General features: G+C 50.9%; 8 protein-coding genes across 8 annotated transcripts; 3 read left to right on the top strand and 5 right to left on the bottom strand.

Annotated features, from left to right (window-relative positions):
- Positions 1 to 248: 248 nt before the first annotated feature.
- Positions 249 to 8,404, bottom strand: GT037_002832 (uncharacterized protein; the record flags this gene model as incomplete). Its single annotated transcript, XM_038927879.1, has 8 exons — positions 249 to 1,118; positions 1,171 to 2,388; positions 2,441 to 3,610; positions 3,659 to 3,721; positions 3,768 to 3,815; positions 4,919 to 5,471; positions 6,328 to 7,418; positions 7,475 to 8,404. The coding sequence occupies 8 exons, from the start codon at positions 8,402 to 8,404 to the stop codon at positions 249 to 251; spliced, it is 5,943 nt and encodes a 1,980-aa protein (XP_038789157.1).
- A 1,022-nt stretch (positions 8,405 to 9,426) lies between these two features.
- Positions 9,427 to 9,873, top strand: GT037_002831 (uncharacterized protein; the record flags this gene model as incomplete). Its single annotated transcript, XM_038927878.1, has 1 exon — positions 9,427 to 9,873. The coding sequence occupies one exon, from the start codon at positions 9,427 to 9,429 to the stop codon at positions 9,871 to 9,873; it is 447 nt and encodes a 148-aa protein (XP_038789156.1).
- Positions 9,874 to 10,354: 481 nt separating this feature from the next.
- Positions 10,355 to 12,245, bottom strand: GT037_002830 (endoglucanase; the record flags this gene model as incomplete). The annotated part of the gene is made up of 3 exons (XM_038927877.1): positions 10,355 to 10,424; positions 10,855 to 11,103; positions 11,962 to 12,245. The coding sequence occupies 3 exons, from the start codon at positions 12,243 to 12,245 to the stop codon at positions 10,355 to 10,357; spliced, it is 603 nt and encodes a 200-aa protein (XP_038789155.1).
- Positions 12,246 to 13,450: 1,205 nt separating this feature from the next.
- GT037_002829 (uncharacterized protein) lies at positions 13,451 to 14,294 on the top strand (the record flags this gene model as incomplete). Its single annotated transcript, XM_038927876.1, has 2 exons — positions 13,451 to 14,170; positions 14,223 to 14,294. The coding sequence occupies 2 exons, from the start codon at positions 13,451 to 13,453 to the stop codon at positions 14,292 to 14,294; spliced, it is 792 nt and encodes a 263-aa protein (XP_038789154.1).
- Positions 14,295 to 14,460: 166 nt separating this feature from the next.
- GT037_002828 (uncharacterized protein) lies at positions 14,461 to 15,923 on the bottom strand (the record flags this gene model as incomplete). Its single annotated transcript, XM_038927875.1, has 4 exons — positions 14,461 to 14,657; positions 14,708 to 15,267; positions 15,321 to 15,819; positions 15,875 to 15,923. The coding sequence occupies 4 exons, from the start codon at positions 15,921 to 15,923 to the stop codon at positions 14,461 to 14,463; spliced, it is 1,305 nt and encodes a 434-aa protein (XP_038789153.1).
- A 523-nt stretch (positions 15,924 to 16,446) lies between these two features.
- Positions 16,447 to 18,561, bottom strand: GT037_002827 (uncharacterized protein; the record flags this gene model as incomplete). The annotated part of the gene is made up of 2 exons (XM_038927874.1): positions 16,447 to 17,749; positions 17,807 to 18,561. The coding sequence occupies 2 exons, from the start codon at positions 18,559 to 18,561 to the stop codon at positions 16,447 to 16,449; spliced, it is 2,058 nt and encodes a 685-aa protein (XP_038789152.1).
- Positions 18,562 to 19,567: 1,006 nt separating this feature from the next.
- Positions 19,568 to 22,142, bottom strand: GT037_002826 (cullin-domain-containing protein; the record flags this gene model as incomplete). Its single annotated transcript, XM_038927873.1, has 3 exons — positions 19,568 to 19,756; positions 19,813 to 21,883; positions 22,093 to 22,142. The coding sequence occupies 3 exons, from the start codon at positions 22,140 to 22,142 to the stop codon at positions 19,568 to 19,570; spliced, it is 2,310 nt and encodes a 769-aa protein (XP_038789151.1).
- Positions 22,143 to 23,227: 1,085 nt separating this feature from the next.
- On the top strand, positions 23,228 to 23,812 carry GT037_002825 (uncharacterized protein; the record flags this gene model as incomplete). The annotated part of the gene is made up of 1 exon (XM_038927872.1): positions 23,228 to 23,812. The coding sequence occupies one exon, from the start codon at positions 23,228 to 23,230 to the stop codon at positions 23,810 to 23,812; it is 585 nt and encodes a 194-aa protein (XP_038789150.1).
- Between the last annotated feature and the right edge of the window lie 368 nt (positions 23,813 to 24,180).

Below are 24,180 nucleotides of genomic sequence, written 5' to 3'. Positions count from 1 at the left end.
GTCCAAAATAGAAGACAGTGTTCGACGCATGTATACTTGACCTGCCTGGTGGCGTTTCTAAGTGAAGAAGTGTATGAATGATTCCGATGTTATTATAAAGTACTAACACCAAGTATACGACACTGGATATGCTCAAAACGTAGGCCACCGTGTACAGTCCTAAATGCCCATGACCAAGTACACTAGCCTGGAGTGATGCGCCAAAACACAATGCAAAGCTCCATTACCATGCCCAACTTATCCTCCTGTTACGTACCCGTATTACTCAGACTAACACTCCCATTCGACGTCCCCTGGTCACCACTCTCCTCGAGTCTGAAGTCCGCATTATCCCCTTGAATCCTCTCGATCTCATTCTGTATCGCCAGCACCCAATGGTCTCGCTCGGCACGCGATCGAGCCCTGAAGACCACGCTACGGCCTTTGCTACCAAGCTTAGCCACCCTCTTCAACTTTGTTCGCTTGCCTTCTTTCCGATTCTGTTCGCCGCCACCTGCTCCCTCTTCGGCGCGAAACCAGCTCTTTGCTTTGCCATGCCAGATGACAAACGTTGTCATGACATCCTCATCAGTCGACGTCCAGCCGTCTTCAAGGTAGATACGTGGGAGAGCGTGGTGACCTGGTTTGTTCGCATCGAAGGTCTGATTCTGGTAGAGGAGGTCGTTTTCCGTGAGGAGACCAGAATAGATGTAGCAATCCTTGAGATCGAGATTCGCTATGCGCTCGTGGTGGATGTGCGCCAGTTGTTTGCCAACCCTGCTTCGCAAGACATCTCGAAAGATCAGCAACGTACCTGCGGTCAGCAAAACGCTACATCGTGTAAAGGGTGCGTGTATGCGGGGCTTCCGATACAACATTCCGCTCATATGGATACTGCGACAGCAAGCGATGCCACACATGTTGTAGAGCTGTGGCGAGGCAAATGACTGAGTCACCTCCCATTTCCTCGCAAACTGTCCAACGTGTGCTTCTGTCTCTTCGTCAATCTTAAGGGCGCTGAGATTGCGACTACGTGTTGATTTGTAGAGCGCGATATCGGACGCAGTGCGGTGTTTCCAATACTTGGTGAGAGCGCGCAGGTGCTGTATCCACTCTTTCCTACGGGCTTTGTCTGCGGCCTGAAGATCGGGTTAGTCAGGAAAGCAGATGGTATACCGGAGGGCCACATACCTGTAGGCGAATGATGAGGCCATTCTTCATGACCAACTCCAAGGTGCGATCGATGTCAAGGTCGCTTGTGGCTCCATCATTGCGCATAGAATCATCAACTTCTTCGTCAAAGTCCACATCCGAGCCCTCCTCGAGGTCCTGATCAGCGGGGCTAGCACCCAGTTGTGCTTTTCGAACTTTAACAACGTTCACCAGGTTGATGTAGCCATCACAGTTGAGCAGGTTTTGTTCTTTGCGAGCAGCTTCGTCCGCTGCGTCTTCGTCATGCAATCGCTTGGCCTCCGTCGTGCCCGAATGTCCTTCCATTAACCACTCGATCTGGCCATTCTGCGTAGCATAAGGATTGACAGCCCAGCTTTCTGGCACTGCGTCCTTGACCGCTTTTGCTGTCGGTACATTTGCATTTTCCGACGCAGGTAGTCTCGGGGGCGGAGGTGGAGTGACCTTTGTGGGTCGTGAGAAGACAAGATACTGGTCGTGGCTAGCGAAATAGAGTTGCTTGTGGTACATGAGCCCTAGTCGCTGCGCCCGTCCTCGCTGCCCTGTCAGCCTGATCAGAAAACCTTCGACAGGAACTGGTTCGGTCAACGTTTTGTGTTTCTTCCTTGTCACCGCAGTGGTAGGGTAGTGTGTTTTCGGTCTCAGTTCCAGTTCGTGCGACTTGAGCATAGCTATCGTGCCATACATCTTCCGCTCGTTGGCTCCGTGTATCCATTCCAGTCGATCGTATCGCTTCCAAGCGAGGCCAATGCGCTGGTCCTTGATCCAGGACTCCAGCACATCTGCCCACTCTAGTGCATCTTGTAGCTGATCCAGGCAACGCCTAATCAGCTCTTGCGCAACTGCCTGCTCTTCTTGCATAGTTTTGAGCAGGGCTTCTTCTATATTGTCTGCATCATGCACTTTGTTCTGGGATGCCTCCAGCTTCTCAAACGGGTTGGCTATTCGAATACTCAAGCTCATGTCTGGTATGCTGATCTGGAGTTCGGAAGCGCGTTGCCAGCCAAGGACGTTTCGGAGGAAGGTATACCACTCTACTGCATTGGAGGCAGTCCGAGCTTGCATAATAAAGATCAAAGTCTCACGTGAACCAGGTGAGGACACGACCATCGACTTGTCTAACGATGAGTACAGATTGACTTTGCAAGTCTTCCTACCCAGCGGAATTTCGTACGCAGCCTTCTTGCCTGCTCCCGCATTTTCGATCTCTGGGATGACCTGTCAACGAAGTCAGCAACTTGGTTCGGGAGAAAAGGTTGGAGAGACGCACCCGAGTCTGATAGAATTGCAGTACGAATTCGGCATCATTGACGTGATTGTGGCGACAGACGATCATGTACTCCCGCCACTTTTCTTTGACGCGGGACACGACCCTTTGGTTGACGTTCTCATCGAAATCTTCTGGGACCTCTGCAGCGGCGTCAACGCGCACAAGCATGCGCTCCATCTTGACGACCAGCCCGTCTTTGATCTTCTGTCGTCTCACCTTGGTACCTGCTCGCTGAACAGTCATCTGTGCTTTTTTCGCTTTGAGATGGAGGGTGGCGCGTCGGGAGTCTTCTGGAATGTCGAACTTTACAAGATTTCGTAGGTTTGACTTCTTGCGCGTCAATTCTCCCGTGGCAGAGTCGACCTCTTGTAGTTGTCCCGAGGAAGACGACAAGATGCCTGATTTCCTCCTCACTTTTCCCATTATGCCCTTCGCGGGCGGCTTCGAATCGACATCAGCGGAGGCCGGCGCCTTGTTCATGTCAGCGTTACGCAGCAATGACGACGTGGAGTTTGCATCTACAGAGGCTGCTCCAATAGTTGATGCAGGATTCCCGAGGCTCTCTACATTTGACAGTGGGCGTTTGCCTAGCGACTTTGATCCTGCCTCCTCTTGGCCTGAAGGAACATGTAAGCCACTTGCCTGCGGTTGTTGTTGCTGTTGTTGCTGTTGCTCGTGTATCGGTCTTTGGTCCGAGTCCCCTCCATTTTCATCTTCGTCCATAGGTATTGACGACGCAGTAACGAAGGTCTTGGAGCTGGATCGACGGAAAGTGCGTCCGTGGGGTTCGCGTTCGGAGTCGTCGTCTTCTGGTTCTGAGGGTGCGTCTACGAACTCATCGTACTCTGCATCTTCCATGACATCGCTCTTTTGGTCTGAAGCACGCGGAACCTGCAAGGCGGGTGGAGTGGCAGCAGTCGCATCTGCTGCGCCATTGGCTCCACTAGCCTTGGACTCGTGCGCGCCATCCTCGTCCTCGTCTGCTTCGAGTTCTTCGGGTTGGGGGAAACTGTGCTGGAAGAGGGCAGAGGAACTGGGTCCTTCAAGGCCGCTCAGCCGTCGTTGGCGGGCCTCGCGTGGATCGGAAGAGAAGGTCGCCGTACGCGTCGAGTAGTTGATTCGGAGGTGGTGCTTGTACCAGTCGCGTCGGTGTTTGGTGAGCCATGCTGTCTACCTGTATGTGAGCCAAGGCCTCGTCGAGAAATGGGGAAGGCATACTGGGATAGGGCCGATGAAATAGCGTCTCGAGGTAAGATGCAGATGCTCGGGCGTCGCATGTTCCTGCGCGTCTTAGCGTGCGACATGTCAAGTCTGTAGCTGTGCATACCAGTTTCTGCGAGGTATACGAGTCGGGTGGCAGATTAGTAACGTCGGGCTGGTGCCATGAGCGGCGCTGCTGGTCAGGCATTGGACCTCTCCTATCTCGTTTTGGCCGCGGAGGCGCGCTCGTTCAAGTCACGGTAGAGCGCTGGGTAAACCACATCAAACACTAAACAACATACATTAACAAGCTAGTGAGAGACGCAACTACTTCGCATAAGGAGAGGCAGCCACGAGGGCGTGGCGGAGAAACAGGGCTAACGGCCGTGCTGCAGGCCGAATTGAGGTTGAACATGCTCGGCGCTATCGTCATCGTTGAGGAACCTAGCCCCCTGTGCCAATCATACGCATGATTTGCAGATCAATGACTTCGCTAGACCGACAGCAACGCTCGCAAATGCGCAGCGCGGCAGCAAATTCCCGTAGTTTCTGACCATCTACCACTGTTTAGCGTCTTCCCAAATTCAACATAGCTCTTACAAAAAGCAATTCTTATGCTTCCCACTCGCACGCATGCACATCTCTCGACGAACCCAGTACCTCTATACTTGTAGACTAATCATTGCCCCTCGATGATTCATTCACCTGGTCAGGTGTCCCCAGCCTTGCCTGCATACCTACCAGGTTCAGTTCTGGTCCCACAGCACAATTTGGTACTGATTCATCCAAGCGAACCACAATCTCGCCAAAACGTGCAGTTTCAGATCTCAACCTGCCCATTCCGGTAACTTTCTCGCAAAGCTGTTGATTTCCCTCTCGGGTGATCTGCTTTGTGGCGTCAGGTGCTACGAGGGTCTTCCTAGTCACCACCATCTTGACAAGTCGGTTGCACAGACGATATGCATATCAAAGGATGAAAAAGGAAGTCGCAATTCAGCTCTTAGCCATTGCACCGAGAGCATCGAATCCGTCGCTAGAAATTGATTTTCACACCTCGGTGCTCTCCATCTGCGGAGTGGCTCGCCATGCCATCTCAGCCGCACCCCTCGCTGCAACATATTCCGGATCAGAATACAGAACGGTGGCCCCCGATCCAAATGCTTCAACGGCCCCCACGATTGCCTGTCGAATCCCTGCGCGATCAACACTTTCTAGGCTTCCCGTCATCATGATACTGATTTTTTCGGGGAAACCCCAACGTGTGTTACTGGAACTTACGTCACGCAAGTACTCCAACACAAAATCATGTACCTCCTCTGTGGAGGCTCCGTTGTTGCTGCCTAGTTCAAAACTTGTCCGAATCCCTCTTGCGACGTTGGGCGTATTGCTTCCCTTTTCTAGCACTGCGCAGTAAAGTAGAACAGCAACCTCGGTATACTCCACGAGGACGACGTGGCGTCTCTGGAGCTCGTGCATCTTCTTACCGCAGTTTCCAAGTCCAGATTTGTTCTCGGAGAGGCCCATCTCATAGCCAGCATATGCAGCAACAAGCTCGTGTAACTGCTTTCCGCAACATGTCGGTGTGCGCAATCCTGCGTACTCGATGGCCGAAGCGACATCTTCCTGGCGCAAGGCAGGCAATGTGGGAAAGCTGAGTATTACCGATATAGGGTATCCGACTTTACTCTCCGCCATCTGTGCTGCTACTTTGAGCATCCCGGCCAACACAGCTAGGTCGGCAGACGCTGCGAGACCGAATGTTGTGCGTACGCCACGCCAAACTCTTCGCAGAACTTCGTCCCACAGACTTTCTGTAATGTCGAACGGTGGACTACAAGAAAGATAGTCAGTATCTAGTCGCGAAAGAACATGGGCTTATCAGCTCACCTTATGTGTTCTGAAGAGGACAAAGAGAGACGTTGCATCATCTCTATATATTCGTACGTTCCTTCCACCCGACCTAGACATTCGAAACTTCCGTCAGGCCATCGCGCAGATGCAGTCGCATGGTTTGCTGTGAGTGCGAGACCAACTAGCGGAAATTGCGACATAGGGTTTCTATTTGGTCACAAAAGTAGTACCAGTTATACAACACGAGCAAGTTTTGACATAAAATTTGACTCTCCAGCGAACGCAATCTGCATGTGTAGCTACGTGTAGGCTGTTGCAAGGATGAGCGTCAGTTATGGCCATGAGTAGCACAGCCACGACTGCAGCCTGGGCCAGGCAGTTCCGAACCTAAGTCCGCGGGGTTAAGATGTGAGCTGTACAAAAACGTCGATCTGTTTTCGAGGTTCTACCCCAACAAAACCTACCCTGAAGGTACGCGGTGTCGCTTTTCTGTGAATGTTGTATTAAAGAAACCTCCGTATAACTTTAGAGGAGATATTAGTTTTGAAGTGTAGAGCATGGAACGATTGAGCTTCTTCATGCCCTAACCGCACTGTACCTCGTATCCATGCTTCAGTAATGTCTTTAGGTCTAGTTCTTATTTACAGGATATGAGTAAAGTGCTGAAGTCAGATTTCAAAGCTTCAGGCAGTTCTCTTGTTCATCCCTAGTGTCGACAGGGTCCAAGTTGCATCATTTGCTTGTAGCTTCCATACTGTCAACCCCTCTAATAGTATTTCGCACCACCACTACCTCCCTTCTTGTCACGCTGATCTGTCGGCCTTGTCGACTCATACCCTCTCCGTCCGTATGGTGAATGAGGCGCATATGCAGGGAAAGATGCCTCTACGCCCCGAGGCCTATCGAGATGCGTAGATACAGGTGATATGGAAGACTGGCTAGCAGAATTTTGTGCCGATAGCACTGCAGCTAGTGGTTCAGGCGGTCCGCGGTGACCGAGTGGTCCTCCATCTGCTGGCGGTGCAGTCAAAGGTTTCTTCGGTGCTGGCGCAAGACAACGTAGTGCTTCGGTCGTAAGGACGCGTTCTGGAATAAAACAAGATTGCTTTGTCTTTCCCCCTACTTTGACGGCTGGCTCGGGCACTATCACCATCTTCTGTGCTTGTTCAGCGTCCATCTCTTGCTTATTCACTTCTAAAGCAGCATCACTAGCTGCTTCGGTAGCCCACCTGGCTTCCAACATCCTTCGTCCTTCCGTGTTCTTCCTTTCGGCCTTGCGGTTCTCGGCTTTCTCAATCCCAAGCTTGAGCGCTTCACCTACAACGCCGTGTAGCGCAAGAAAAGGGAAGACGAGGATGTGACGGAGTGGCAGCTGGATATCAAGTTTGACTTCGTGGTCATCCAGGTTCATGTGAAGTTGCGACCTTTTCTGCTCCGTATTGTCGACCTTGGCCGACGCAGGCTTCGCTGATTCGTAAAATACCCTTCGTTCTTCGAATTTCCCCCATATCTTCCATTCTTCAAGCGCATTGCAGTCTAGATTTTCGGGGCCGAATCGCTTCAAAGGGATACGAAGGGCACGAATTAGAGCTTGAGTATGGAGGACATTCAAGTCAAGTTTGGGCGTAAAAGAGTTGCGGAACTCGAGATACCAGCTCAGACACTCTGTGAGGCCGCGAGCATCGAGACCAGACGGTAGATGATGGAGGCCACGCAGGAGGTCGTCGAATGTTGGTAGGATATAGCCGCTGCGCCTCTCTGCGATATACCTGCCCGGCTCGAGGTGATCGGTATGTAAGTTCGCATCGTGCTTTCCCTTAGTGGTATCGGTCTTGAAGCCTGTTATGACATTCTTAACTGAGTCGCGTTGTATTTGGTTCATCGCTGCGCTTGACATGTTTGTCGTAGGAGGGCCACGAAAGAATTCCTGGATAGGTGTCAGCCATGATGTATCTCGCTATTACCGGGAATACCTCAGCTTACCTGCATGCCCAAGATGTCTGACCCACGATAGTCGTTGTTTGCCATTCGAACCATGACGCCTCTCCATCGAACGTGATGAGGATAGTACGCGTTGATCTCTTTAGCAGATAGAGGTATCCCGGGAGGAAGCAAGGCGTCCACTGGAAGGGCATCGTTATACCATGTATAGTTTGGCCCAAGGTCCTTCCCTATATAGCCAGACCTTTGCAGAACCCCTCGGACTGCCCGCATATTGAAGTCCTTTGTCTCATCAACCCAGATCCGCTGAAAGAGAGGGTATTTGTGTGCGGATTCGATAGAGTCCAGCGCATATGGAGTGAAGAGTGACTTTGCTGTGCGAGCCGTGGCTGGTGAATTTGGAGAATAAGTCGTTTTCAACTTCGCAGGTGTGCTTGGTAGCTGTGGAAATCCGATGGAGCCTGATTTCGCCATGTGCGGAAGCGCATCTTCGATGATGAGTTTGCCCGAAAAGCGTAGCCTGACCGTCAAGCTATAGGTCTCGTAGGCTGACTGCTCGCCTTCTGTCTCGGACTTCCCGATCTGGTGACACCTCAATATTGAATGCCATGCGCTCCTTTTCGCAGTTTTTTCCTTCTTCTTGAACGCCTCGACACTAACGATGGTCTTTGGAAGTCCCAGTAAGTGCCTCCCCTTCGTGCCTTCTGGGGTACCTGGTATCGACACGCTTTTGTCAAGCGCTGTACCGTAGCCGTTACTCTGATCGCCGATACTGCATTCTCTACTCTTCCGAGTATCTGTAATCTGGTACTCGTAGTCCATGTCGTCCCATGCTGATCGATCTCTAGGCGTGCCCTCCGTATCGTCGTGTTGGAATACTCCAGTCGCGTAACGCCAGTCGCGTTTCTTCGGAATCCAAGTCGAGTACTTCTGGGGCCGAGCATGGCGAGCAAGAATATCCTCTTCCTTCATGGTGTGTACAGACTAGCAACTCGCAAAGTCGCTCGCAGATGTTGAGACTCGTGCGTGGTTCAGGCGGTCGAGAGGCAGAGTTTCGGAATATCATATCGCGAACAGCGCATGGTGCACTGGCTCCGCTCACGGTGGTCTGCGCAAACGTAAGTGAAGGTAGAAGAGGAACGTGTGGTTCGCACAGTGCGCGTCCACACCGATGTTCACAACACTGAAGTGAAAGGAAGAATAAGACAACCCGGGGGCATACAGCGACATCTTAGGAATACGGCGTATGGTTGCTCTATAGCGCTTCATGACAGCGCGCATTCGACTGTAGACTTTGTGTTTGCGATACGAAGCCCATTGCGACCTCTGCCAAAATGAAATTCCACTCTGAACCCATCACAAGAGAAAAGGCTTTAAAGACTGCCAAGAGAATTGCAAGAACAGATACTACTGGTTCGCAAGCCGTGAAGTGATTGGAGGACTGTAACCTGAAAACTTCGAGGTGTGAACAAAGGATAGAATACGGAGAGTTAGAACGAGATGGCCAAGCAATCTGGAAGCGACGGTCGGCGACTGTCATCGTTACTAAACGATTAAGCAATACTGGCAGTCTCATGAACAAAATTTTCTGGCATCTCAGACCCAGCTAATACACCAGATTCTGCGCTCGAACTTGCTGAGTTCTTCAGGACTGGCTGCATGGGCCCGTCTCATCCGGGGCCTCAATCTAGGCTACGCCGTGCAGGTCGACGTCAAATAGATTTTTCGCTGAGGTGCCGCTACATCGCCATGAGTGAGACGGATGCGAGGGTGGGAAGCATGCACGTTCAAGGTTGATGTAGCAGGATGGAGCGGAGCCGCGAAAGGGACGCGTTTATCCAGGCGGCTCCCGCATCGACAGCCAATCACGACGCGTCTACGTCATACATGCCTGTCTCCTGCAATATCCGAGGTCCATCTTCAACACCTTATCATCGCATTTATCAGCGCATTCCTTCCAACACACTATCTAAGCTCCATCATCAAAAGTCATCATGAGTACAAAATCAATCCCAACACTAACCCTCGATGGGGCCCGTATTGCCCTTGCGGCTGCCGAGCAACGATCAAAAGAAATCAACGTACCAATGAACATCGCCATCATGGACAATGCGTGCCATCTGCTTGCCTTCGCCCGTATGGAAGGCGCAAAGCTCACTTCTATCAATATCGCCATCGATAAGGCTTTTACAGCTGCAGGTCATCGAGCGCCAACCTCGGTGTACAAAGACAACGTGTATCCTGGGGGGCCCGCATATGGCATCAATCACAGCAACCAAGGGAGATTTATGACGATTGCAGGAGGTGTTCCAATTGTAAAAGACGGAGTTGTTGTTGGGGCTGTGGGATGTAGTACTGGGTTGCCGAGTCAGGATGAGGATGTTGCGAAGAAGGGTGTTGAAGCTGTTGAGAAAAGCTTCGGGCTTAAGGCGAAGTTGTGAAGGTTTGGAGGTATGAGAAAGGAGAAATACGACATAGATCCCGGTGAGCTGTCACACCAATGCGAGCGCCAGCGACATCCTGTCCTTGATCACGGCCGTCTTCCAATAATTCTCAACGAAAGTAAGCCTGTATTGCGGCAAGCTATCTTTCCAATTTCTACCTCCAATTGTGCTCCAACACATATGTAACAGCAGCGCGACTTATTCACCGTCAAGAAGCCAAAAAGTCACTGTCTTTGCCACACCGTTCTCTTACGTTTCACTCGTCTAAGACGGTCTCTGTCACTGTGAGTAGTAATCGTCAACCTTGGAGTAAATTAACCCCTGATTGCAGGTTGTCAAACCCTGCCATGTCTGCCCGCCGCACTGATCATGTAGTTGTACTGGACCTGTGGCTATCGGCGTCGCAGTTTTGGTCGTGGTTGTGCGCCGAGTGCGAGTTGATGGCCGCCCTGGCGGAACAATTGAGGTGGATGATGGTCTAACCGTAGTCTGAGGCCGCGAGTTTGACAATTTCTGTGATGAAACCGAGGTTTGGCATTGTGAGTACCCTGAAAGCGGTCAGTTGTCGTTGCGCAATGGCAGGTACTAGATGTGATAACTGGAGAGAAACAAGGTAGCTTTTACTCCTCGATTCTTACGCACACAGAATCTTTGCACGTCGTAGGGCCGGTCCATCCGTTTCCTCCGCAACGGTCATGTGGTAGACCAATTGTCGGCATGGTACTAGCCGATTTTGTCGTCGTCGGTGTTGTCCGTGTACTGGCTGGATCTGCAACGCAGTAGTATGAGTTCTCATCTACGTAGGTACAGACCGTGCCTCCTACGCATCAGGTAGGGCCTTTGTAAGTTCTTCCACCACACTGGCCCCCAGGCTGTACAGTACCCGAAGGTATCGGAGCAGATGTCGTAGGTGTCGGGGACGGAGTGTTCTGCCCCGAAATTGGATCGTCATTACGTCTGCAGCCAGAAGTTGACGACAGAGCCTCAGGACAAGTCACCTTCTCCCAATTGATGGTTGGATTGTCGGCTGCTCCAAACCAGTCGAAGCGCCAATAACAGCCGGCATGTAGAGCAGTGGGAAGAGCTTCGCAATCGTCTCTGTGCGCTACGCCACCAAAGTCTTCGCCCCAGACGTCTTGCCCACCATACTGCTTTGTGCATCCCCGGATAGCACCTTCGCCGCCACCGGGGATAGCAATGTTGAACTGGTCTTCCCCAAGATCGGATCTAGTATTGGTAACTTGAACCACCATCTTCTTCCCGTTGACCGGACCGGAGGTAAATGTCAGACCGCAAGTTGTCAGTTGCTGTTCGAGCATCGAGCCAAGGAACTTACGAGTAGCAAGAACAACACCAGGCAGACTCATTTGAAGCCGCAAGGTTCATCGCGGCGAAGCCATACGCCAGGTCGTTACTCGCAGCGAAAGGGCTGAGGTTCGAGCAAGCATATGAACCATCACCACTCTCACAGCCATCACGCCTATTGTAGTTGTCGAGAATATTGTCGCTTGCGTCGCACGTCAACACAGGCTTGTCAACAAGAGCTTTTCCCGGTCAAGAGCAAGACTTCTTGCAGCAAGACCACTGACGAGTAGTTGAACCCGTGCCTTTGATTGCACTTCCAGCGCCTTGAACAGCCCCAAGAAGTTTGAGGATAGAGACAACAAGAATAAAGATTTGCATCGTGGACTTCGCCATAAGGTGTCACATAAAGAGAAGCTGAAAGCGTAGCTATGGAGTCATGCTGATGATAACTGGAGTACGAAGCTTATACACATGTTCAGCTGCTAATGGCTATCATCTCGAGTGCTTCTCAGTTCCATCTGGTACGGCACCTACCACACGTCGGCCTCCGATATCTGCACGATCTTGCAGGAAACTTATCAGATCTTTGATATGGCCAGGTGATTGATTGCGCACACGGAAAGCATGCTGGCTTTCATCTACCGGCCATGTTTCTTGTGCTACCCGTCGAAAGTGCTGTTGTGACACTACTATTCGTGGCAGCTGAACTTATAGCTCAACAAAACATATGGCTACGTATCTTGATGATGTTGGAAAAGTACCGGCACTCCCCTGGCCTACTCTCTCTGAAGCACGGCGACGTTGCTGGCGATAGTTCTGGCCCGATTTGTGTGGACGATGTTTGATTGTACTCGTTTCTGGACCGTAACTTTGCGGGCTATCTTCCGTAGATAGCAGCTCTTCATCCGATACCCATGGAGCCGGTAAGCCACGAGCCAAACTTCCACTCCGATCTTAATTAAGACACTTCTACTTTTGGTTTTGACGATTGTACCAGATTGAGCAACGAGCGACTTGTTGAGATCATCTAGTTCTTCAACCGCAGAAGCTGGCCTCGTGGACATTGCCTCGTTGAGACGTTTCTGGCGTTGCGACGCCGAGAGATGTGGGCTTATAGTGCTGCGAAAGTACACGAATACGACGCACACATTCCAGGAACTCGCAGGACGGAATTCACTCTTGTTCGAAACTGGAATGAACTGCGCCATGAGATGAGAGACTCTTCAGGGCGCGGCCATAAAACGGTGAGATGCCCAGGTGCGTCACCCTGCCTATGATCGATCGCTTGGCATTCCTTCCGATCTGTTCTGGTAAGTCCCGACTGCCGGCCTCTTTCCACGGTTACGGCAAGCTCTGAGTACTGTCATGCGCCCTCTAAGCGAACCCACATGCACGGCGTTACATTTTAGGCAGGGATTATCTCGAATGCGTGACAGCGGGACGGAGCGTATGTCTGGGTCTGATCCGCAATGCGACCACAAAAATTCTGAAGGTCAGAGAGACCAAAGAGACATCGTGACCTGCCTCAAGATTACTTGCTAGGTGTTGACAGGTCAGTGTCTTCCAAGAAGCGGCCTTGAAGCCACTAAGCTGGGGTAACGCCGTCTGTCTTCCGGCACTAGGGTAAGCGCGCCGCAAGGAGGCCCAACACCAACCTTGGAACCCCTTACCTAGCGTCACTCCCTTACGCGATGCGCTTCCACGACTTTCACGAGCGTAGACTTAGAGATATATCCATCATCAAGTACAACAGCGGCGGTATCGGCATCAATCGAGCAGCTGATGTGCACACATCATACTGCATGCGGGCGCCACCCGCGCCTCGAATTCTCCGACTTGAGGCCTTCGTGGCAAGATGTGGGGAACAGTCGATCGTCTACGACATATGCACGTTAGCCCACGCCCTGAAAGAATTTCTTGCTTTGCGTCTCAGGTATCAATGGCCAATCATGTTAGGTCGCATGTTGTTCCATTGGCCAGCTGCCGGTGAACATACCGCTTTATCGTTCTCCGAGACAGGGTGGTAGCAAAATGCGGTCGGACCGTCTCGTGAGGGCTATCACACAGCAGCTATGCTTCAGGGTCCGGCCATAACTTTGGTGGCAGCCGCGTCATGTTGCAGACGAGTCGTTCATCTGTCCTTCCCCGCTGCCAACATTGACTGACAGCTCGGCACAACCGCCTGGATTACTACACATCTCACACCCTGGACACCACGGATTCTTAGCTATTCAAAGTCGCGACAAACTCGCCGCAAAATCGAAACAGCATGTCAGGTCTATGCTGTCTCTGGGCAACCTTCCCAGAAGGACGTGAGGAATGGTACGAGAACGAATACCTACCATCAATCGACTCGCCAAATGCCATCCATGGCATACATTGCGAGGTAACGGCGAGCGGTATGGAGGACGAGCCAGTGGGCAAGTTAGATTCGCCGTGGCCCTATATGACCGTTTGGGAGGTGAACTCTGTCGACCAGTCCAACAAGGACATGTATGATTTATCATACCACCCACCCAGCAGCGAGTTGCAAAGCTCACTCAAGGATCTGCGATTCGATATCCGATCATATCGAGAGATCAAGGCTTGGAAACAAGACGATTGGTCAGGTGACGGTGGTGGTAAGATCACGGGACAGGATCAAGCCGGCGATGACGGACTAATGTCGATAGACATCGAATACGTTGCAAGCGTAGCGGCAATGGAATGGAACGTGGCTGCGGACAAAGAAGAGGAGGTCTTGAAGTACTACAAAGATGTCGTCGGTCCCACAATATCTAGTTCACCAGACGTACTGCGGTTTCGCCTCTTCAAGATCGACAATGCGACAACTATGCAAGGTGCAAAGTTCGAGAACAAATCAAAGGACGACCTACACAGTTACTTCACTCTTGTCGAGTTAGAGTCCGAGCAGTGGCCATGGGATGTGGTCGTCGACCTTGCCGAAGACGACAGGTGGAAGAACTACTTTGAGGGGCAACAAGTTGTGGTATGTCAACTATCAGCACTCGTGAAGTTCAAAGTGGCTAACAAAGAGACAGAAATGGCAGCTTGCTCATTACCTGACGAAGAGAGTCTACGGGGTGGAAAAGAAAGCCTCTTCCTCGACTTAGAAGCCAGTGGCGTTACTTATTCGACATGCTACATGCGTATACCCAGTTGGCTTCCTTAGGGGGTTCTAGCAGCTTCATGCCGAGCGAACCCTTGTCTTAACGCAATACAACATTTGAAAACGTCGACCACCAGCATCATCGTGTTCAGGCAACAGAGTCGAAGAAGCTAACCTATACGCACTCGCATCTGCGTCTGACACCACAGACGCACGATATACAGTTTGTCTGCGTCACTCGCTTGTTGATACTCAGCCTCGCCTATGCTCCGTACCAGTTCTGCTGGGTCGTCTTTTTTCACTGAACCAATGTTGCGAATTGATTTATAAACGCCAACCGACGAATACCCAACAAGTCCACATGCGCCTACATTCAGTCAGCTTGGCCGTTCTCAAATGTATTCCAAGGTTACTGACCGGCAGCGGGTTTGAAGGCCGCATTCGCAATGCCTGTTGCACATCCAGCAGCGAAACCTAATACACCGTTCTTCTCGGCGCCGTCGATAGGCTTTACCATGAGGTCTCTTATCCCGTCACCAAGCCCGTAACCAAAGCTCTTCATGCTGACCACCAACCCGCTCCTTAATCCAGTCACGTTCTCATACTGCCGTACCTCTTCGCCATATGCCTTGGGAAGATTATGGAAGCCTCGTGTAATACCATGCATAATCACTGCAGGGCTCTTGAGACTCGTCGTGACAATGCGCCCAAAGCCTTTGGCGGTACCGAGAGCTACTTGGCGTGCCACGTGGCTTGGGTCTCTCGTATTTTCAGAGCCCGATGACTCTATATTACCGCCTCGCTTCTCTTTCCGTTTTGCTTCGTGTTGCATTAACATTGGTGTGGTTTGCTTACCCAATTCGATAGGGCCTGCTACAAGACCAAGCATCATACCGCTTACGACATCGTAGGTAGTCAAAAACACGGCGGACACGGGGTCGGTGGGATTGCGCTTCATGTCGGCGTATTGAGAGATTCTGCAGGGGATGTCAGCTCCCGCAAATCTCTAAAGTTCAGAAGGTTTATTTACAGCTGCAAGTCTTTTGCTTGAACGAGTCCTTCTTTAGTAAGCACTGCCGCGGCGAGTGGTGATAAAGCCATGCTTTTCCTCTTCACGAGCCATACTGCGGGTCTGTCGTTGAGGATACTGCACGCTCGTACGCTAGCGAGGCTGGCAGTCGCAACAGGTTCTGTAAGATGATGTGTTAGAACTGGGGCCGCTGTTGTTCGTATCTCCGATGAGTTTTGTTGGCCTCTGATATCTTGTTGTATATGGTATTCGTATTCTCCATTGAGACTCTGTTCTTCACTCTGTCGATCCGAGATCTGTAGCTGTAAAGGTTGGCCTGGGCTCGCATCGTATGCTGGTGACTGATCTGAAACTTGTGTCTTCTCGTTTCGTGTCGCTTCTGCGTCTACCGATATTTCTCCACTCGTTGCTAGATGGGTGTACTCTGGGAGATCCATTGTGTACAGGTCGGCATTCTCCGCAGTTGGACTAACGTGCACTAAAGATGAAGCATCACCGCCTGGGTTGCGAAATTTAGCATCTCTATCGCAGCATTCTGGCTGTATATGACTTACTACCAACACTTCTATCCTCATCTGCTACGATTGTGTTCACTGCAGTCATGTTGTACAACTCTTGTCGCAAAGGGCCAGATCACGAAACGGACAATGACAATTGAGACAAACTGTTCGATTCAACCAAATCTAAGGAATTATAGAGATGTATCTCTATAAGACCGCACTTCATGGCCACGCATTCGGTAATGTTGTGTTTCCGAAATCCTAAACGCTAAGCCATATATGGTAGACCTTGAGAATGGCGCAGCGGGCGGCCTGATATGCCACCAAATTCGCCTGGGCGGCCCAATTAATGAGGACGCGAATGTGCTCGCGAGGCTGGGTTCTTATGTTTATTCCTCGTCATCGTCGCGCGACCAATGCAGGGTTCGCAAGCTTTACTAAATTAGGCAATCAAAAGAAGCTGCGGAGTCTCGCATGTATACACATAAGCATAAACTATTTTGCGCGATGCTAAGCTACTACAGAAATCCAGCGATGTATTGTACTACAGAAAAAGAGCCGACAAGACTACTCCACACATGTCACGGTGAATGATGAAATGATAAGATACATGATTAATGTGACACCTACTCCGTCCTCTTCTTCTGAACAGCCTGCATTACATGTGCTACCATGAGAACGGGACCATGTATGAGCAATGGTGACCATTCCTGATCGTTTCGCTCGCTTAATCGACTACCTTCTTCACCGTTCTCAAGAGACCGGACTTCTCTATCCAACACGGAGCCAGAGCGATGGGTATGTACAGAACTCCGACTACCGTGCATACTATAGGCGGCGCTGGATGTCCCATAATCGCGCGACTTGCGCGTTGGAGGAGCAACAAGTGGTGTTGTCGTGCTGGCAGGTGGCATAGACTCTTGTGTTGGATGGTTGTTTGCGGCTTCCGAGGATATCTCCAAACCATCAGCAGATGCGCTTGCGTCTGTTAGATCATTTTGCCCCGTGGGTGTGACGGCAGAAGCTGCTGGTGTATCTGAGCTGCGACGAGTGGATGACGCCGATCCCACCACGAATGCATCGTCATTGGTGTTGTCGCTTGCAACAAGAGCACCCGTTGAAGAATCACTTGCTGAGCCATCACTCCTCTTTGGGAGTAGCTCTCTCGCTGAACGCATAGCGCTATGCCATACCTGCCCGTAAGTCTTGAGCTCTACACTCAAGGGGAATGTGACCGGCAATACAGAGCACAGTACCCAGAATGGCCACAAGCGTATGTTTACGTGTCCAGCGGCACGAAATTTGAAGAGACCACACATACTCTCCGCGAACTCATCGACGGTGTTCTTGTAAGTGTCCTGATCGTGATCTTCTCCACTCGCTAGACTCCATGCGTCGATCTGAGCTCTTGCCAAAGATGTCTTGAACATGTGTTCCGCTTCGAGCTCCCAGTGGTTATTAGCTAAAGCCTGTGACCGGGCTTCACCAACACGCTGCTGCGCTAGGAGACTGCTCCCGAGTCGCAGTTTGATAGAATCGTAAGTGTTGGATTTCTTGAGTGCGTTTACCATGAACCAATACGCTGGATCTTCGGCGATGTGTGATACTTGGTCTGGTATCTTCTCATATTCGTGCCAGCAGTATGTGTTTGTTGGGTCGCAGAATTGGGTTTCGTCTATGCATGCAAGTGCCCTTGATTTCGGGCTTGAGTTCTTGTAGTACTTAACGGTACCACCTTGAAACTTGTATATGTCGTCGGCCGGATAAATAGGGTCGATGCTCTTTTGGGTATAAACGATGTGTAGAGCTGTGATGAAGACGATCGTGAGTGTCTTGGTCCCTGATTGAGTATCAAGTCCGGGTGCTTTGAGACTTCTATGAAACTGATAAAAGTCGCAGTTAGGTATACCCAGAGATGTAGCGAATGTGCTATACGTTCATGAAATTTAGTAGAAGGCCGTATCATTGAGGTATCTAGAAATTTACTTCAAGCGATAAACTGGCGCCAGCCATTCAAAAGGGTGGCCCACAATTCGCATAGTATGGTTCGTCAACAACTCCGGCGTTCCCTCACACTTGTCATCGACATTGTAGAGTTTACCATATTGGTATAGATAACCACGATCGACCGGACTATTGTAGAAATGCTGCACGTAAGGCGATTGATCACTCAATGGAGCGCACGTTGTTGTCCGCCGAAAATTGTAAGTGGGGCTGGCGTTGATGCCTAAGAGACTGGAGTCTAAGTAGCCCGTATCGAACGTGACTGCTTCACCAGGTAATGCGCCGGCGTGACGAATTTCGTTGTCATAAAACGGACAGGACGACGGACTGACATTGTACCGCAGAGTCGAGTTGTAGAAGAAGTCGCATGTCATAGCCTTGCCCTTTTTATCATTGCCCCAATCATAGCATTCTTGAGCATAGATGGCTGCTCGGTTCTCTCTCTTTACCATCAGGCTATCAACACGAGAGGCCTGCTCCTCGCCCCATCTTTCGTTGTCATACTCGTAGAGACCACAAGTCTCTGATGCTAGCAGGCCCATGCGATTTGTCATCATTTTGTCCGTGAGGATGGAGCTTGCGATAATCTGGGAGAAGAAAGCAAAACACAAAGTGCTGAGGACGAAGAAATAGAAGAACTGGTGTCGAGTCTCGAGTTTTGATTCCTTCTGGCGAAAGGCGTCATAGAAGCGTCGTAGCATCTGCCGTCCTGTTTTAGCGTCGTTAATAAGTCTCATGGCTGTCAAAGGCTGTATCTCTTCGTCGCGCTCTTCCCCTTAGTAAGACCTTACCCTTCGCTACTGCGAAACTTTGATAGTATCTAATTATTTACTAGCATCGCAACAAGAGCATGTAGCATTTGCGGATCAACTGATGACCAGAATGATAGAAACCGGCACGGTAGAAACCATTTCCAGGACAACAATCCTCCAGCAGGCGGGGGTCAGCCAAACGGTCGCGACCGCATAGACGATGGCGACGAAACTCAGGCATTTCCGAGGTACTATTGCCGCCGGCACGGCGGCTGAGTAGCACTGCGAATGACGTTCTGGTCAAATTCCTTTCTCTTTCTTTGTAACGATTTCGACGCGCATTCCATATCTTCCCTACCCGCATCGTCGCTGGCGATGACCGCCTGCATAACCGTGCTGTTCATACTGTAGGACTTCTAGGATTTCCGACAATGTTGCAATTTGTTTGCGATTTAGCGTTTGAAAAGCTAGGTTCCGTAAAGCGGGCAGCATTTTCAGGAGTTGATGGCGTGTTCTGGTTGAGTGAGCTGGAGAATGCGAGGACAAGGTAGGAAGCTGGGTTTTGGTAAATCACGCTAGACGGGCCCTGGATCGGCCCACTTTATCACCTCCAAACAAAGTTCCAGAAAGTGCGTTAGCGTATCAAATACATCACCAAGCAAGTACAGACGACGTGATGTAAGAAAACCATGTCTTCTTTTGTGAACTGTCTCCGGACCCTACATCCATCTACCATCCGAGAAAGGGATAACAAACGCACTTTCTGTTGGGCGTTTAACAAATACCTCATGAAAGCCCCATCCCACACGCCTTTCCCACGCGGTACCTAACTCCGCTGCCATGAATGAAACGCCCGAATGATACATCGAAAAAGACGATGATGGTGATGATGATGACGAAAGCCTAACCCGTGAAATAGAACCCGTTACTCGTCACTCAAGATGCCTTCCTTACGTGCTAACCTTTGAATCGCAAGCTACGTACCAACCACTTATGCTAGATAACCGAGCTCATCTGCCTCTAGACGCTCCAAGTACTCCTTCTCGAGCAGGATGTCTATGCACTTCTTGATATCAGGAACACGGGGCATAAACCGATTCTTGATTTGCTGGATGGTCTCAGAGACCAGCTGCTGGTGTTTCATCTTCTTGCGGGACTTCATGATACGCACAATAGCCGACTGCAGAAATGTTAGCATGACTTTAACAATGAAAAACGGAAGCGATGGGTACATACCTGAATGAGTAGCTTGCGGTCCTCTTCAATCGTCTTGTGCGTATCCTCGGCCTCGGCCTTCTGCTCAGACTTGATACCAATGTTCAGATTCATCTTCACCTTCTTGGTCTTAAATCCGGTGTTGAGCTTGTAGGAAGTACCAGACTCCGGTTTCGCGCCCTCAGGCTGAGCGAGGAGAACCTTGGCCTTGATGAAGACACCCAAGCTAGGGTCAAGAGTCTCCTTGTTCAATTTGGTGGACTCAGCAATATCGTCGTAAGAGACAGTGTCGCTATCGTTAAACAGCAACATGATGGCCATCTGGTAGGTCGAGACCTGGAAGGTTGGGGATGTCTTCAGGTTCGCAACCTTGCAGTAGTTGGCTTTGACCTCACCCTTGCACAACTGCCATAACCAGGTAAGCTTGCGACCTTGGTGCTTGTGGTTGTAGAAGCGGGCGAAGCGGTCGTAGGTCTGGACGATGAGTTGCGGCGGGGTGAACGGTGTGGTGGGTGGGTTCAAAGGCCAGAAACCAGTACCGAGGATGTGGTATGAGGCGTCGACGCTAGTCTTGAGGTCTGAATCGTCCAAGTTGTTCGACTGCCATTCCTTAAAGGCAGTATTCAAGTCCTTGGAGATCTGCATATCTTGGAACATGCGCTGGAGCTTGTTGGTGTATTCGAAACCACAAGCCTCCTTCAGCTTTGAAATCATGCTCGTCTCGGCGTCATCGGATGCGGAAGTGGTCTGGACTAGACGCTTGGCCAACATACGTGAGTAGAACTTTTGGAATACATCCTTGTCTTCGATGTATTTGAAGACAGTCATGATTTGTGTCAGGAGCTTCTCCATGTCGTCCTCCTCACTCATCTTAGCGTTGGAGCGCTTCAGCAGAGTATCGGTATACTTTGCAAGAAGCTCAGGCGACTTGTTGGAGCCCGACTTGCAGATCTTGTTCCTGTTGACGAACTCTCGGCAGGCGTTATCCAACGAGCGAACAAACTCTGACTCTCCGTTGAAAGCCTTGTTGACGAGTGCTTGGTACTGCGTGTGGACCTCAAGGAGGGCTTCGACGTATACTTTGGGCTCCAAATTGTCTCCGTCTTGCGCAATCTTGTCAACTGCAGCTAGACCCGCCTTGCGGACGTGGTTCTCGAAACGCAGGCGCAGAGGATCAAGACCCTCAGGAATACGAGCGAGGAGCTTGTACATGCGGCCCAAGTCCTCCTCCTTGTCGTGATCAAGAAGGATCTGGAATTCCTCACGGAGAGCTTGCGAATGGCTGGTGATGAGCGACTGCTCGCACGTCCGCATCAGAGGTGACATAATCTCGTTGAGCAAGTACAGCGGTACACGCTCCTTTTCCTCTTCCAGACGGATTTCTGCCTTCTTCATGTATTCGACCACACTGTTCTCCGCCAAAAATTGCTTGGACTCATTGTCGTAGTACTGCGCGGTGGCCTCCAGGAAGGGCTTTTCAAAGTATTCCTTGTAAACATCCAGTGTCGACTTGGAACTATCGGCCTCATCCAGACCCAGCGATACGAAGGAGTCAACGACTGACTTAATCTGGGACTGTTCTATAGTCTCACCGTTTCGCTGCTTCTCGACCAACTTGAGTACTGAGCGCATGACGCTCTCCTGGCTGCCTGTGAACATGTCCTCCTTCCATCGCACCAAGTGAAGTGTATAGATGTCGTAGATGTGTTTCTTGCCCTCATCCATCTCGCGCTTGACCCAATGGCGGTTCAAGTACCGGAACAAATGGTTGTTGTACTGGCCAGCTGTTGTGTAGCGGTTCCACTCCTTGATATAGAAGTGGAGAAGCGCTTCGTCAACATGTTGCCGTGAAGCTGCCTGCACCTCAGCGAGATGCGCCTTCAGGTATTCGATCAAGTGTTGGTAGAGGTCTTCTCCGAGAAGATGGGCACCTCCACGGTTATTGGCGGCGTGGAACGACGAGCCGGCCACGGCCTTTTGGGCGGTACAGAAGTTGTGGATGGCGGTGTAGAGGCCCATATACGTCTTCATGTCAACACCTTCGCGCAGGTTGGTCATAATCTTGTCGACACCGGCTTCGAGGTACTTCCATCTGTGAGCTGTTAGCTTTTGGTCGAGCTCTACGAGGACGTATGGAGTGGGGTCGCTCTGTTGTGGCCCATCCTATGATGACAGCCCTCGCCTGCGCTCACCGCAGCGGACTGCATACCAGCCTTTGGCGACGTCACCGGAGCTTACCAAGGTCCCCGCAACTCGCAGCGCTGGACAGAACAACACACTGGAGGAAGGGAAAGGACTTACGTTGCGTTTACATCGTCCTTAGCCGGGACAGGTGGCATACCAGAAGCCATCGTGTGTTGTGTCGTCGCGTGCTCTGGGGCACTTTTCGGAGGCGACTTCTTGCGCGTGAGGAACTTTATTGTCGGAACCGCTGTGTCGCAGACAGGCGGATTATTTATCAACTGCCTCGGGCGCTACTGCAGTTGATGTCTTGGGCGGAGGGACTTCTACGGGTGCAGAAGGTAGTTGTGGTGAATGGCGCGGTGAAGTGGAGGGGAGTTGACTATGGAGCGGGCGGGCGGGGAGGCTTATGAAGTACCAAGCGGTAGATTCCCGCAGAATTTGGTATACGCGCCTCGGAATTACGCGAAGCACAATGCGGAGACAGAAGAGAGAAGTAAAGGTGCCTGGACAAAGAGGCGGCGGCGTATTGATATGATTCACGTCGATGTTGGTTCATACTGTTCAGGCAGCACCGAGCTTAGGTCTTGGCATTTGCAAGGGTGTGGTTCACGCTGCCTTGCACTAGCCGCTGTACATCGCGAAGTCACCGGAATCTTTGTCAGCTTGAGATGAGTTTTTTGTATTTGCTCGCCGAATTCTCCCTTGTCCGCGCATGGACAGGATGTTGCTGATGGTGGCTCAAAGACAAACTCATACCTACGTGTCCAGTGCATGTTGCACTACTGCAGTACAGCTCATTACCATTCTATCACGGTTGCGACCCAATAGCACCTTGGAAGCCTAACCTCGTCACCCTTGAACATACTAGAGGATATTGAGCGACCAGCTATTAGATCTTCTAATTAGTCTTCTTCGCACCTGGCCGTTCGGTCTGATGGGACTTCGCATCGTGGGTGGCGAATGCTGATAAAACCTCGTCAGTCGGTATACATGCTCAATGCGACAGAGCTCGGGCTCCGACGATACAGTTATACGCATGCTCTTGGCATGGAAACCGTTTCATCTATGGCAGCTTTCAATAGGTTTCTTATACCTTTATCTAGGCTTCCAGACCGATGACGTCTTTGTAGGATCATCATCTGCCATATCATATCATTCATTGGGCTTGCGATTTCCTGTCCTACCAATACGCTCCATTCGATATCAAACCCTAATTTCAAGCACCAATCTCACCACTCATACATCTTTCAGAATGCCGTCTTTGAACCTGACTCCCCTCTCCTCCCTCCGCCTAAGCACCCACTACATCCCCACACACGCTCACATCCCTAATACAACGCCACATAATCATCCCCTCTTCATCTACCACTCTGCTTTTCCTCCCTCAACCTCAGCCTCCACATTAGAGTCGCATCTCCCCACCAACAATCTTTCACCACAATGGCGTTACACAATGTACACCACGACGCACTACCATAGCACCACACATGAAGTCCTCTGTGTATTCAACGGCCGTGCAAAACTATTGTTCGGCGGAGAATCCAACCCGGGGAACGTCGAAACGGAGGTCAAAGCCGGAGACGCTATTGTTGTGCCTGCGGGTGTCGGACACAGATTGATTGAAGATGCTGAGGGTGGTTTCCAGATGGTTGGCAGTTATCCGAAGGGATGTAGTTGGGATATGTGTTATGGGAAGCAGGGAGAAGAGAAGAAGGCGGAGGCGGTGGGGAACGTGGAGTGGTTGGAAAAAGACCCCTTGTATGGGAACGATGGCCCGGTGACTTGGGCTAAGGAGAAGCTCGAGAAGTTCTGTCGGGGGGACAAGAGTGAACTGTGATTGTGTCAGAGGTGTCTTGCAGCGCCCTTATCTCTATCGCAATACTACATCTCACTATGACGGGCAGGTGCTTGAACAGCGAGATCCTCTAGCGGTACACCGATTTCACAAATGAAAGCTTCTAGCCTGGAGCCTTGTACGATCTGCTGACGCCGTCTCTTCTAGGGGTCGGTTTACTGAAAGTACCTTAGCTGCCACACTACCAAAGACTACACAGGATTGTTTATCATATCTCGAACTTGCTTCATGATGCATCCAAGCATACAGATGCAAACTCTTCTAGTGGTATAGTACAAACATAGTCTCCCAACGCCCATGCTATGTTTACAGATTTTGAATCAACCATGATATCGTACATCATCAGCACA

This window comes from Alternaria burnsii (genome assembly GCF_013036055.1).
Source record: "Alternaria burnsii strain CBS107.38 chromosome Unknown 746, whole genome shotgun sequence".
Taxonomy (NCBI): domain Eukaryota; kingdom Fungi; phylum Ascomycota; class Dothideomycetes; order Pleosporales; family Pleosporaceae; genus Alternaria; species Alternaria burnsii.
Note: the sequence above shows the minus strand (reverse complement) of the source record. Positions and strands in the feature narration are given on the sequence as shown.